The following is a 14,025-nucleotide window of genomic DNA, read 5'->3' as shown; positions in this document are numbered from 1 at the left end:
AAAGGCTTTTATTATGATGTTAAGATTTTTCAAAGAGAACAAAACTTCCAGTGCACCATGCATGCTGACCTGACGGCTTGCTCTTTGCAGAATGTGCTTTTTTTACTGCATTTAATTTCCTCTTTTCAGATATGCATGTAACATGAATGTAAGCTTTGCTGAAGTCACTCTTCGGTATTTTAGCAGTGTTTTAGAAAACTTATTCCTGAAACAGAACCTAGAACAGTAATTAAAATGTGTAAAGATAAATATACTGTATTTATCAGACCCTAAATATCGATTTTTATATCATTGCCATTCAAAATAAGATTGCCTAAGTTGAAACATTTTTACAATTTATTTAATTTCAATTGAAAAAAATAATGAAATACTAGCATTAAGGTGATATTTTCTTTAATATATTTGACTTTATTTATTATTTTTTTAATGAGCCTCATGTTGCACATTAAATTGGCAACAATCCCAGAACTTCTCCGCAGATTTCAGATAATTATTTGGAATTTAGCATTGAGTATTTCTGAAGTTTACTGATATTTTTTTTATTATTATTATTTTTAGTTTTACTTTGGGTTCTTTTGTCATTTCAAAAGGGCTTGAAAATCCTGCAATTCACAGAGTTCAACAATGGGTCCATGATCAGCTAATTAGCTATCTATTCATAAAGACATCTTAAATCCTTTTTTTTTTTTTTCTTTTATCCCTATACAAAGTCATTAACTGAACTGGAAAAAAATTGTAGTCTCAACTGTTTTAACAGCTCATGAGTGAAATCTTGGCTGTGTTGATGTTAGTGGCAAAATTCCCATCCACTCCATTGGAGCCAAAATTTCACCTCATGTTTTTAACAGAGTAATAAAACTCACTTTGGTTATCAAAAACAACTGTGCTTAACAGCAGTGTATCTTGTCCAAAGATTAATTTGTAGCAACTGAGGCATGAAAGGCGGCCCACGAAGCAAGAAGAATCAGAAAATTGGCAGCTACACTTAACAGTCATTGGTTTTCAGACATCAAAATGCTTTCTGTGTTCACAGTCTTGAACTTAGCACATGGACTGTTATGTCCTTAATGAAAAGACAGTAGTGAGGAAACTACTAACTGTGGAAGGGTGCTAAGTCTGTGAGTCTTATCACTTATCACACTTAGACTTGACCACTGAGTGAAAAGAACATAAAGAGACTTTGAAATACCTACTACTTTCTCTTGGTTAAGACTTTTTTTTCACCTTAACCATAAACTTACCCCACAAAAAAATGATTTAAAATTACATTTCTAATGAACATTCTTTGAATTTGGATGGATTTTTCCTTTCATACATTTTCCACTACAAAAAAAAAATAAAAAAATACTTCTGAGAGGATTTTGCCAGCAAGGATACAGCAGGATACTTTCAAGCACTGCTAGTTACCACTGACCTGCTTCACAGAAACATAGAGGTATGAAGGGAATAAAAAGTCAGCTTTGGTCATTCTTCTAATCATACCATAATTTAATAATTTATTTTTTTATTTATTTTATTTTAATTAAACCTCCCATTGGTTTTCTAAGACCAACATTGTCAACGAGGAAGATTGTGATTGTAGTGAAAAACATGCCAGTCCGATATTTTCTAGTAACTAAGGAAAACTGTCCATTCATTGAGGCTCCCGTTTTTAATAGATAGGTTCTAAACTGGACAAAGGGAGAGAAGTAACCAGGCCTCTTCCCAAAAGTAAACATATTGTGCTTTGACTTTTACAAGTAGCTTCACACCCTCTGTGGCTCCCACACAGAAAATATTGCATAACTCCCAATATTGTCAGTTTTTATTTATTTTTGCTTATGCTGTTATCAAAAATTGCTCCAGGTTCCATGTGTATTCCTCTGACTTGCAATAAAAAGAGGCAAAGTTTGCTGGTTTTGCTTAAGGATACAGTATTTTTTGTCCAGCTGCAAAATATAATAGAAGTAGCCAGGCAGCGCTCTAAATTGACTGGCTCATTATCCAAAATACATTGTTCTAGTAGCATGCACAGTTCAAATACCACTTTTTCATTTCATGTAAATCATGCAGCACATAGACATTGTATTGTCTATGAAACTTTCTCCAATTATTCCATCTTATTCAAATCCACACCCCTTATCTAGCAAAGCAAGGATAATGAGCAATACAGAGTGACAAGCCATCATAAAAAGAGAAGAGATGAACATAGAGTGACACTTTCTATCAACCGTACATTCTGCATATAGCATAAATCAGACATAAAGGGGTTTGATAACAACAGAAAAGAATTAAGATGGAGAAAGCTTACATATTTAATTGATTGCTCCAAATGTGAGTGATTCTAACAGGGAACAGAGAGGCACAATTTATGCATGAAAATTTATGCATGAAAATTATGTATTAATCACTTCTATTTGAAAAGTTAGGTTTTTAAGACTTTAAAACTGAAGTTCTAGAAAACAGTCAGCTTCAGTTCCCAGCATCATGTTATGCCTTATTTAAACACGTGTGGGATACAGGAGCTGTCACAGAAATGTGCAAAGAGTTATCAGTTTCTAAAGGGCAAGAGGCAGCAACCCTTTGCGTGAGGAAGGCATTTCCAAATATCCCCAAGAGCAAATTTTGCTGATAGTACACACATGCACACACACACAAGAAGAAAAAAAAAAAGAAAAAAAAAGAAAAAAAAAAAAAAAAGAAAGAGGAAAAAAAAGGTTAACTTTTCTTAAAAACACTACAAGCCAGGATTCAAGTGAATTAGAATAGAACCAGATACCAGATAGCGGTGAGATGCTATAAATGATGGGGCTAAAGCCCATCAGCTCCAGAACACCTCAAGAAAATGATAAACAGAACTTTCAAACCAAAATATTTCATCAGTTTTCAGTTTTAAGTGCCCTTTTTATGGAAAAAAAAAATAGTAAACCAAAACAGAACTTTTATATTTCAAAAAATGTTTCCTAATTATAGAGTGTTCCAAAAGTGCTTTGTGAAAAATGGAGCCAGTTTAAAATCAATTTTAAGGTTTCCTAGTTCTTCTTGAAATGGACTTTCTCATTTCAGTTCATAGTTCCCACACTTTATTGATTTCTGACTGAAGAGTTCATGGATTGAGATGGGTATGTCAAGCAAGGAACAAGTGTAGTAAATTCTCTCTCTGGGTCAGTCTGGAAAGTTAGGAAAGCTTGCCTGAAGATTCATTACTTCTGTGATTCTAGTGAAAAATGTCTGGAGAAGCCAAACAGGATTTAACCATCACATAATTCCAGTGGATTAAACATACACATGCATAAATGCCATATCACTGTATAACATGAATCAGGAACATGAGCTGCCAGGAAGTCCATTTTCATAGGATCCCTACAGCTAATGAATAAGTTCCATCTTGCTTCTGAGGTAGTTAGGCTAGTTGTCTGCTGGGAGTCTTATTTCCTACGGACTGTTTAGTTAGATGTTATGACCACTTCTAAGTTAGTGAGATGCAGAAGCTATTTGCCAGTAGATGATAGAATGACTCCAGTTCTGATTTTCAGCATTATTGCTCTGGCAGCTTGCTCTTAAATTTATTTAACAGCTTTTAGAAAGCCAAACCTATATTTAGTTGACAATATTCTTCAATAGAAAATTGACAAGAAAGTATGCATGATCACATTTTGACTTTTTCCCAGTAAACAAATCATGACGTAAAAAATACATATAGTCTAAGTACAGCTAATACCAAACAAATCTAGAAAATGAGTAAAGCATATACATTTTAGCTCCAGACTACATATTTTACCAATCCATAAAGGACAACTTATTTCAATTACTCCTAGTAACGGGACCCTATCCATCACTTGGAAACTGCTGCCCTCTATACTGTGTGCTATAAACTGGCCAAGGCACATAAGTATCTCTTTGCAACATAGAGAAACAAATCTAAATGTTTGTCAAACTGAGAAAGAACTGAGCAGTACTGTCTTTCATCCTTTCATCTTTCAGAATTGCTTAGCTTTTGTTATGACCAGAGGAAAAAAAAAAAAAAAAAAAAAAGTAGCCTGGTAGCCTTCTTATTAATAAAACAAATCTCCATGGCAGCTTGGGATTTCTGTCCAGCTGCAAATGCCACTAGTGCAATACAAGCCACACCTACAGTATGTAGTTTTCTACGGTGCCTCAATGGTAAGAAATTAGACTACTTAATTCTATAACTGCAAGATGTATTACACAGACCCCTAACAGTATATTCCTAAACAGAGGGAAAAAAATATAAATTATTATATATTAGAAAATAATATAAACACAAACAACTATGTTTAACTTGTCAGTGCTATTTTGACTACTTCGAGGTAGGAATCTCCCTCAAAAGTTAACAGTCACTGAATTAGCCACGAGGTGGGGCCCAAAGGACCTGTGTGCCAGTAGTTAGCATTGCCCTCCGGAATCATAAAGAAAAAAATAGTGGTGTCTTTATTACACTGAAGAACACTTTACAGGATGCTTAAGCTACAGACAAGGTACTCTTCACTGTAAATCTACTTCTGCCTAAAGGAATTTTTTATTTATTAGACAACCATGGTTATACATTGGTAGGCTTTGACTTCCCCTGCTGAAACAGCAAAACCTAGGCATTTTCAATGAATATTAATGAATGTAGAATATTCATGAAATATTGAAAATGGTCTGGAAAATCTACATCAATTAGCTGAAATTTGTTTGACCTCTGTTTACCTCGCCTCAGCTATGTTAGAGGATATAAATAAGTAATGCACATTTTGCATGGTTATGTGAGACTTAATGCTCAAATACACAGCTTCTGTTAAGTGATGGCCAAATCTTAATGGATCAAGTTCTTGTACTTTCCATGGTGCAGATATTTCAGTTAGAATAAAACATGACTAGGACACACTTTTCAGAGTACCCATTTCAAAGTAGGAAGTAGTCAAAAGAACTTGAGCCCAGTGCACTGGGCTCAAGACCAATCCATATGGTGCATTTTCCATGAATTCATAAATTTAAAGCACTTTTTAGATCCTCAGATGAGCTAACAATTAAGAGGTTTTACCTCATACAAATTTAGATATCTAAAGTTAGTCAAGTAAGTTGAAGCTATGAACTCTCATCACATTTTCAAGTTATTGGAGAAAAGTAAGCATCTTCAGAGAGTTCATCTGTGTCTTAGATGTCTGTGAGGATGCAAAGAATTGCCCCTTGGAGATACCCATATTTCTGACTTGGACAAAACAAAGTATAGAGTTTAAATCTAGTAAAAAAAAAAAAAAAAAACTGCAGTAAACATCATCAAAAATCATCATAGTTTGTTGTTTGTGATTTCAACAACCTTCTTCAAAACTTTAATTTTACTTTTTTAAGAACCTAACATCAAAAGAGAAGAAAGGTGAGCAAAAGAAGGCAGTCATTTATTGGTCTTAATAGCAGTTTGAATATCTACAGTTATTGTACTTAGACATAGACCTAATGCAAATATTTATATTTAGCATTAAGCTGCAAAATCCATGTTTAACATCCTAATACTTTGTTTTTATTGTATTTATTATTAAGATAACGCACATAAAACTGATGTTGCTAACTTACATTGATTTGTTTATTTTTAAAATACCCACAATTTTACCTTCAGCAGAATTTAATCTAAACCCCGCCATTGGTTACACCTTTGTAATCCCTTCAAGGTACAATTGAGACTACACTTTTTTGTGTGTGTCTTATTTAATGGCAAACCTGCAAAACAATTCACATTGATAGACCTTGCATAGCATTTCAATTACAGTTATAATTGTAACTTGTGTTAAAGTACAAGAGTAATTTATTCAGCCCCTGCTTCCAATAAGTGGAGACACTTAAAATAGTATTTTGATGATTGTGCAACAGCTGTGATTTCTGAAGAAAGAATGCTCTGTGTAATTGGTGACCTGTGTTGTTACTATAAGTTAGGTGTAACATGGATATTGGCATTGTCAGCAACTCTTTCATCTGTCGATCAGCATAATATGCTGAAACACCTGGATATCCGTATAATACATAGTTAATTGGCTAAAAATTTCTCCACAGGATAAAATATTCCTTTATTGCCCTGTGCAAAGATAGCTGCAAATGAATACTTAGAGGTATTCTGCTCTTGCAAAGTTGTAATTAAAGAAAAACAGCGATCAGCAGCATTTCACAAGAAAAGAAGATGGCTCAGGATATTCTGCCTGTAGAAGCTAGCCATTAGTCCTCTGCTTTAATCACCATATTAATATGGATAACACACTTGAAAAAGTTCATCTTTTCAAAAGCTAATTACTTTTTTATTATTTTCCACTTCTAATATCAATTAATCTCTTCTCCAATATCGTTCTTTCCTAGATTTCAATGAGGCCATTTTATTGTTGTCTTAATGAACATTATTATACATTTATTTAATAACATATATGAATTCATATATAAAAATGGTCAGCCATTCTTATACTTTACATGGATACTTTTACATTCATAGTTAAGAAGCTTAACAAAGAAAATCATATTCAAGATATTTGCATGGAGTCTAGACCCAGGGAATTAGTTTGGCTTCTTTCCTCCTTTCACAAATAATAGGCATTAAGAAACAGACATTCAAATATTAATTAGTATTAATAACATCAAGAGGGTTTTGTTTGTTTGTTTGTTTGTTTGGCTCCAGTTGTTTATATAGAATGGTGAACACTATTTTTGCACAAACTAGTGTTAATATTGAGAAAAAAAAATGTCATCACTAACATCCTACATACTTCAGTCTGCCCGATTTCATTCAATTACCACTTATATGCCAATAATTTGTGTTGGAATAATTTGTATGGCCTGAGCTTTGCTATGTTTTGCCTTAACTATATGCAAACATAAAACAGATATTACTAAGAATAAAGGCTTGTTAAGCATATTCTCCCTGATCTGTATGTTCCCATCCCATAATTTCAGGGAACAGCACATGAAAACGTCAGAAGCTGAGGATGATATTGAGAGGAAGCTCTTCAGGTCTTTCACCACACGTGCCTAAAGATGAAATGCATTAATACAGCATATGTACCTCATCTACATTTGACTGAAATTTTATTATTTCCAGCTCCGTCGATGGAAGATTTGACCTCCTGGGATTTTAAGACTTATAGTACTTTAAAGGCATTAACTTTAACATTAACTATCATATGAGATTGCTGTTTCAACAAGACTTACATTTCCCAGTGCATTTCTATTGTTTAACTGACAAACTGGGAAACAGAGAAAGATTGGGATCATTAGTGATGCTCCCTACAGGCATGCACCTCAGATTCAAGTTGAAGCAATTCCTCTCATTAAAAATCATTTTAAAATGTTGCAAATGTCTGTATTTCTTTGCTACTTCTATTATATTTACCACATGCTAAATTTTTCCTCTCTGTGAACTACTTTTTGTTTTTCCCAGTTATATAAAGTAGTCTTGAATTGCCAGTTAAAAATAAGTCTTAAAAACAAAATAAAACAAGTTGTTCTAGACAACAGCAGCAAAATCTCCCAAAACCAATAGTCAGCTCATTCTTCACTACGCAGCCCCAAGGTAAATGACAAATCAAACAGTGAGGACACAAACCTGTCGACTTCATGAAGGCATATATCCCGGAACAGACTACTCTGGTAAAAGAAATAACGCAGAAGGGACTGGAAGAACAGACAGCTTTTGGTGAAAGACGGCAATAGAAAAATCAGTCTGTTTCAGATGAATACCCTACAAGCTCTAATAGTAGGGGTTAATATATACTGGCAAACCATGGCATTTTAGAACGGCTTACCTTAACTATTTACCTTATTGTAACCACTATCCTCATAAGTCATGCTGAAACAGTGGCCCAAGGAAGTCTGTGGTGCTGCACAGGCCCAAGACAAACACTCCCACTAGTACAGGGCACTTGCTGGAAGTCCAATTTCTCTGCTTTCTTGCAAGTCTTACAGATAAAATTAACAAATCGCTTAGTATTTCGTAATTCTCTTGTTAATATGAGATGGTAGTTCCATAATGTGTAGAAACTTGGACAGATACCCTGGAGAATGCTAGGTTTAAAATAAAGCAAAAATGTAAAATGGACTCAGTATGAAATTGAGAGATTCCTTATGGCTTGCATAGCTTTCAGTTTAGAATAATCACACACAGGCTTCCTCTATTTATGCCACCACCATCACTAAAAAGGCATTTCATACTTTCATTACTCTGACCCTTCCTTAAGGTAGCTATTGGCCATACACTGTCAAGGCAATGTCCTAATCTAGCACAAGATTCTTTACAGGAACCTTACTGCAACTAACCTGTTCTGTGAAGAGTCATTTTTTTCAACATATATTCACTGGGTTATTTTTTTCTGCACAGTATGCCAGCTGCTTAACCAGCCAGCAGGACTTGAGAAGGAGATGTGGAGATATGGCGGATCAGGCCTGCTGATCTAGAAATCTTGCATGAACATTTGATTGCTCCCATAAGTGACAAAGAGTAGGGAGGCAAGTACTTTACAAAGGCCCCCACTGCTCTTGAACAGTGATCTGCCCTGATGAATCCCTTTGCATGATATTTTTATTGTTTTCCAAAGTTTTTATCATCTGAGACCTTCTGAACTTGCCAAATATAAAGAATATATTTTATTCTTTTTGTCATTTTACTAGTTGTTCCACAGTCCGAAAATCCTTGCACTTTACTAGAAAAAAAAAATATTTCCTTCAACCTCAAATTAAAAGTGCATTCATGATTGGCAGAATGAGGTAGCATCTTAAGTTCTTGAAGACCACAGCATTCCCAATGAACTTTGAAAGAAGAATATCTGTTAGATTGTCTAAGAGAAGTTTGTTAACATTTGTTAAGTTGTCTATAGTTGATTTTAAGGAAGAATAGTTTTATCTAGCCCATGTAAGAGAACCAAAATCTCATCCTTTTTCACAATGTATAACTGTGAAGATATAGGCACAAATCTTGAAAATTCCATTGAACGACTTGTGTTGATCTTGATTGCTCCTTTGGCCTGTAATGTTTTTATAGATTAATGTCATGGCTGTATTCATCTAATGCCCAGTCCATATCTCATTAAAGAGTCCTTGTGCTCTCTTCCATCTTTGGGGAACCAATCTCTAATTTAGTCTAGTGGAGAATAAATTTCTTATTTATAGTACAACTACATGATAAAAAATAATTTCATCAGCTACATAATGTATTATTATTTTGTTATTTTTCACTAAAAGAAATAGTTCTTAATGTTGCTTTCACTCCATGCACACTTACAAATATATTTGTTGTCTGAACATCAAATGACTGTTATCCAGATGGAAAATAGACAAGTTATAACCAAAAAGCATGTTCTGCCTTTAGCCTTACTGATTTGTGGTTCAATAAAACAGAGAATTTCTGTTCTGAACCCATATCTGAAGCTAATTTACAGAAACACACCATACATAATTAATACCCTTCTGGCATTCAGAATAGCAGGCAAGAGTCAAAGAAAACTTGAAGCAAATGTGAAAAACAGCAAGATAACCACCAAGCCCAAGTCACTAAGATTAATTTAGAATGACACAAAAGGAATTACAAAAATGTTTTTGCTGAGGTTTGCTGATAATTCCATTGATCACACTCAGATCTCATACAGCTTCAAGTATTTCATCAAAACTCCATCTGTTTTCATTAGATCCATATCTGAACATTTTCCTCCTCTAATATGGCTTAAGTGTTAAACAAATGAAGATACAGTACTTACTTAGGGCCAATTTTTCTAACATTATGAAAACCAAGAAGTTATCAAGGCAACAAGTAGTGCTCTTAATTAATAACATCAAAACAATTGTTTGAAGTTATAACAAGAGTCCACCAAATCCAAAGCACTGAGCACCTAGGGAAGAGTACAGGACAAAAACAGCCACATAGCAGAGCCTCATGACCTCCCATGATCTCGGCTTAGACACTTCCTAAGGCGGAAATGGCATCTTCATGTTTAACAGTGCTTGGTAGTTGTTTCTTTAATTTGCATTTTCACTTTCTGAAATTATGGAAATTTTCAACATCTGCACATTTTGTAGTATGGCATTTCACAGCTTATCTAGGCACTGTATAAAGAAACATTTAAGCACAATATTTGAATAGAACTGCTTCACTTTCAGTGCAAGATAATACATGAGATGAGTGGGAGCAGCAGAACACAGCCTTTCATTTCTCATTCTTTAAGTTAAATACCACATAATATATAAATAAACATTCTAGAAATCTGACTAGGTCATTGACATTTAGCATTTATCTTTAAATGCTAAATTTACAGATAATTGTGATACTGAAAAAAAAAAAAAAAAAAAAAAAGTTCTTGGGATTCCATTTTGGGGTTTTTCGTTTCCTTCATAAGTTGTTTAAATGATATTTTGATGAGATAATATGACATGGCAGAAGGATAGGATTCATGTTGAACTGACTGAAATCATAGCATAGTTAGCAAAACAAATGTTTTAGCATATGCTAAGTTTTAGCATAACCGGTTTATCCTGCAAAACCTTTTAATTTTAGATCTTAATTTTTCATCAAAAACACATAGTAGAAAATTCTGTGATTTGTTTTTATCTGTATTTGCTATGTTACACCAGGAAAAGAAGGCTGGGCCTCCTCTGGCTTACCTTTGTCATTGTAGGTAGTTTTTGAAAGTGTAACATGACACAGTTATATACGTCATTATATCAGTTCCTGAAGTTCTTTTTATATATATTTGCTATGAATTTCCTTTAGTAAATTGGAACCTGTATCTAGGTAAGCATATCTCACAAAGTCTTTTGACATGATACAAAGAATCACCTCTCCAAATTTCAGACATATTTCATAGATATATTTCATATTTCACTATGACAGAATTTATCTAAACTTATGAGCAAGTATGTCCAGCTCATTTGTATCTTTATTTTCTACTACCTCAAAAGCTGTTCCATTATTTTTACTTTGTTCTGTATGCCATCCCCAGCTATTGTCTCCTTACATCACAGTGACAACTTGGATTAAACAGAGACTGCGTATAAAATAAGAGCAGCTTTCCCCTGCGGGAGAAGCAAACAAAACATAAACCCACCTGTACAGCAGCTCTTTACTTTCTGTCCTGCATGAGAGCTGAGGAGCTCAGTGCATCACTGCTCAGTGCAGACGTGGCTCTCATGTCTGGGCCTGCAAAGGTAGCTCATCCACTGCACTTCTGAGTCTCCTGGGGGACTGCTCTTACGTGGCACGGCAGGCTGTTATATAAGGGTATCAGAGTCTTCATGTCCTGAAAAATACCTTGGTTGCAAAACTTAAAAAGAAAAATCCAGATGGTGAACTGGGCATTGGGCTTCCTTCTGGAGCACCAGTAACAGCACTGGGCATGGCTCCCTGAGCTCTCTCTTTAACTGACAAATGTTCTCTTACAGTCCATGGAAAACAAAAATATATATGAAATTATACAAAGTTTAAAACTGTAGTTCTAAGGTGCTAAGTCTTTTTGTTCAGATGTTCCCTAATTATGTTTTAAGATATTTCTTTCTTGTCCTTGGAATGTAACTTATCTATCTGAAGCTCACTGACCTTACTGGGGCAAGCACACTTGTCAGGGCCTCTTATGAGGTCTGGTTTAGCTTAACTTAGGTGTTACTTCTTCATTCATCTGAACTTGCACTATCTCATAATGGGCACCTCACTTAGCAGTATCATTGCCCTAGGTCAAGTATATAATAGGTCACCATTTAGGGAGAGCAACTCAGGTCACCGAGGAGACGTAAAAGTCTGTCAGAGGTAGCTGTATGAAATGTCAGCTCAGTGAGGAATTCGAGGTGTTTGTGTTCCTGAAAAGTCCTGTTAAGTGGCTGGGGTAGGTAGTATAAACAGAATATGTTAACTGTTGGAGATTTTAATACAGAGTTCACTGAAGGTTTATTTTACCTCTCTATAAATGTAATGAATAAATGCATTAAATCTTGCATTTTAGTCATACAAGTATTAAAGCACTCCTTTTTCATTTATTTCTAGGTACTTCAGAAAAAACTCATGAACACAGTAAGTAAAAGTTATTTAAGAATACTGTTACTTCGACATTTAGGAGGAAGATACTTTTTTACATTTTCAGAGTTTTAGCAGCTGATGAGATTAGCAGATGAGATTTTGATCTGTGAAACTGGCTTTCAGTGATTGTAATGCTACAATCTACATGTGTTTCACAAGTCCCAAAGTATGTGGAAACCCCTTTCCAGTTCAGGTTTGGGTAAGACCCACCTGTGCCTTCTGCCTCCATGAGAGCATCTCACTGGAAAAAAAATTGTGGGGGACATGGAGCAGGAAGGGCCTGTGCTATTCCTTGGCCTGGGCTCTGATCCATAGAATGGAGGGATTTACCTCTTGGTCTGCTGCCACTCTGACCTGCTACACAATTCACATGTAGCTTCTGTAAATCAGAATGAGATATGAAGAAATGTGTTTTTAATATTTCCTCTGAAATTCCAGAGCTTGTCTATCCCATACTGTTGTTGTGTTTTGTTTTTGTTTGTTTGTTTGTTTGTTTTTTGATATCACTATTTTTAGTAGCACAAAATTACATACAGTTTATATTGTAATACAATATAATATTTATAATATTTATTGCTTTGCAATATATCAATGGAATCCAAAAAAATTGGTCCCAGGCTAACAGAGGAATATGAAAAGCTATTTTTTATTTATGCAATATACTAAACTTTTTTTTTCCATTCTATATGAGACTACCACACTTCTTTAATAATAATAATAATAATAATAATAATAATAATAATAATAATAATAATAATAAAAGCTTCCGGAATTCCTGATTCCTGTATTAAGCATTAAGGAGAAATGTTTTATATGGAATAGAGGTGGTATCAATCAAAACTAGTAGTAGCAGCATTTCACATTTTTTAAATTTATATGTTATTTATTTTTTAAAAATAGAATTTTGCAATTCTTAGGCAAAACAAAAAGTCAAAAATCACTTTTTCTTTGGTGTTATTTTCATTTTGAGAAAAATTTTCTCATAAAATTAAAATCTTTTCCCAAGAAATGAATTTAACAAAAATCAAGTCTAATGTTAATCCATAACCCAAAGTCATCTTTTAAAAGCATAAAGATTTTTTTATTGTTATTTTTAAGATCTAAGAATTAAGAAGCCCTCTAACATGATGGTTCTTCTCATTTATAGAACCTGCACATATTAAACATGAAAAAGCTATCTCTCAGATGAAGCCAGGTATGTTTGGTAATGTAATTTCCAGTTACTCCAGGCTCCATTCAATAAGGATTTGTTTGGTCTGCAAAATTGGGAGACTTCCTTGAGCTTTTTGCTTTGTGTCATTGGGTTTTTCAAAATCGAATTGGGAAAGGAACAAAAATACGGGTGAAATTTATCTAAAAGGATTAGACTTTGACAGTTTTTCATAGCTTCTATGACTCTCTCTCATTGGTGCGGTATGACTTAAAAAGCATTGTCAGAAACAATTATCCCATTTTTCAGTGCTTGGAAAGTGCTGCCTTTTAGTTAATCAAGGAAGATTATTTGGAATTATCCCATCTCAACTTTTTCTGTAAACAAATGTAACATGAAGTGAATCTCGTCACAAAGTTGGAACTACTATACCCTCTGGGTATATGATAGCCTGATCAAAGGCAGCCTCTAGATTATGGGTCTCAGAAGAACAGGAGCTGGACAATTAAAAAAAACTTGGGTTGAGTATGCATTCAGGTAAACTAACTAACCAACTATAATTGGCTGCAGTGATATGGACAGGGCCCTTCTTCAAACCAGGGTTTTTGTCCTTCGTCCTTCTGGAGGAGGAAGAAAGGGATCTGCAGTTTGGTCTGGTCTAAAGAAACAAGGCTAAGAGGATATCCTCATAGAAAGCTCATCTATTGATGCTCTGCTTACACAGCTCAATGGTGGTCTTACTGAATGCTGTCAGCACTGACAGCAATGTTCAATGTTAAGCAGACTCCTTTTGCATCATTCCTTTTTCCTGATTTTTTTTTTTTAATTATCAATTTCTTCTACACATTTACTGGTTTTCTCA

The 14,025-nt window shown here is 34.4% G+C and overlaps 1 protein-coding gene across 14 annotated transcripts in view; it reads left to right on the top strand.

Annotated features, from left to right (window-relative positions):
• TRDN (triadin) overlaps window positions 1-14,025 on the top strand; it is a 243,920-nt gene that overhangs the window by 190,402 nt on the left and 39,493 nt on the right. For all 14 annotated transcript variants that reach the window (XM_084285079.1, XM_084285082.1, XM_084285081.1 and 11 more), the window contains 2 exons: window positions 11,981-12,007; window positions 13,161-13,208. In XM_084285079.1, the coding sequence (XP_084141205.1) occupies window positions 11,981-12,007; window positions 13,161-13,208 (75 nt within the window). The remainder of the gene's footprint in view (window positions 1-11,980; window positions 12,008-13,160; window positions 13,209-14,025) is intronic.

Source organism: Netta rufina, assembly GCF_964035555.1.
Source record: "Netta rufina genome assembly, chromosome: 3".
Classification (NCBI taxonomy): domain Eukaryota; kingdom Metazoa; phylum Chordata; class Aves; order Anseriformes; family Anatidae; genus Netta; species Netta rufina.
The sequence above is the reverse complement of the archived record's forward strand: the minus strand, read 5'-3'. Positions and strand labels throughout refer to the sequence as shown.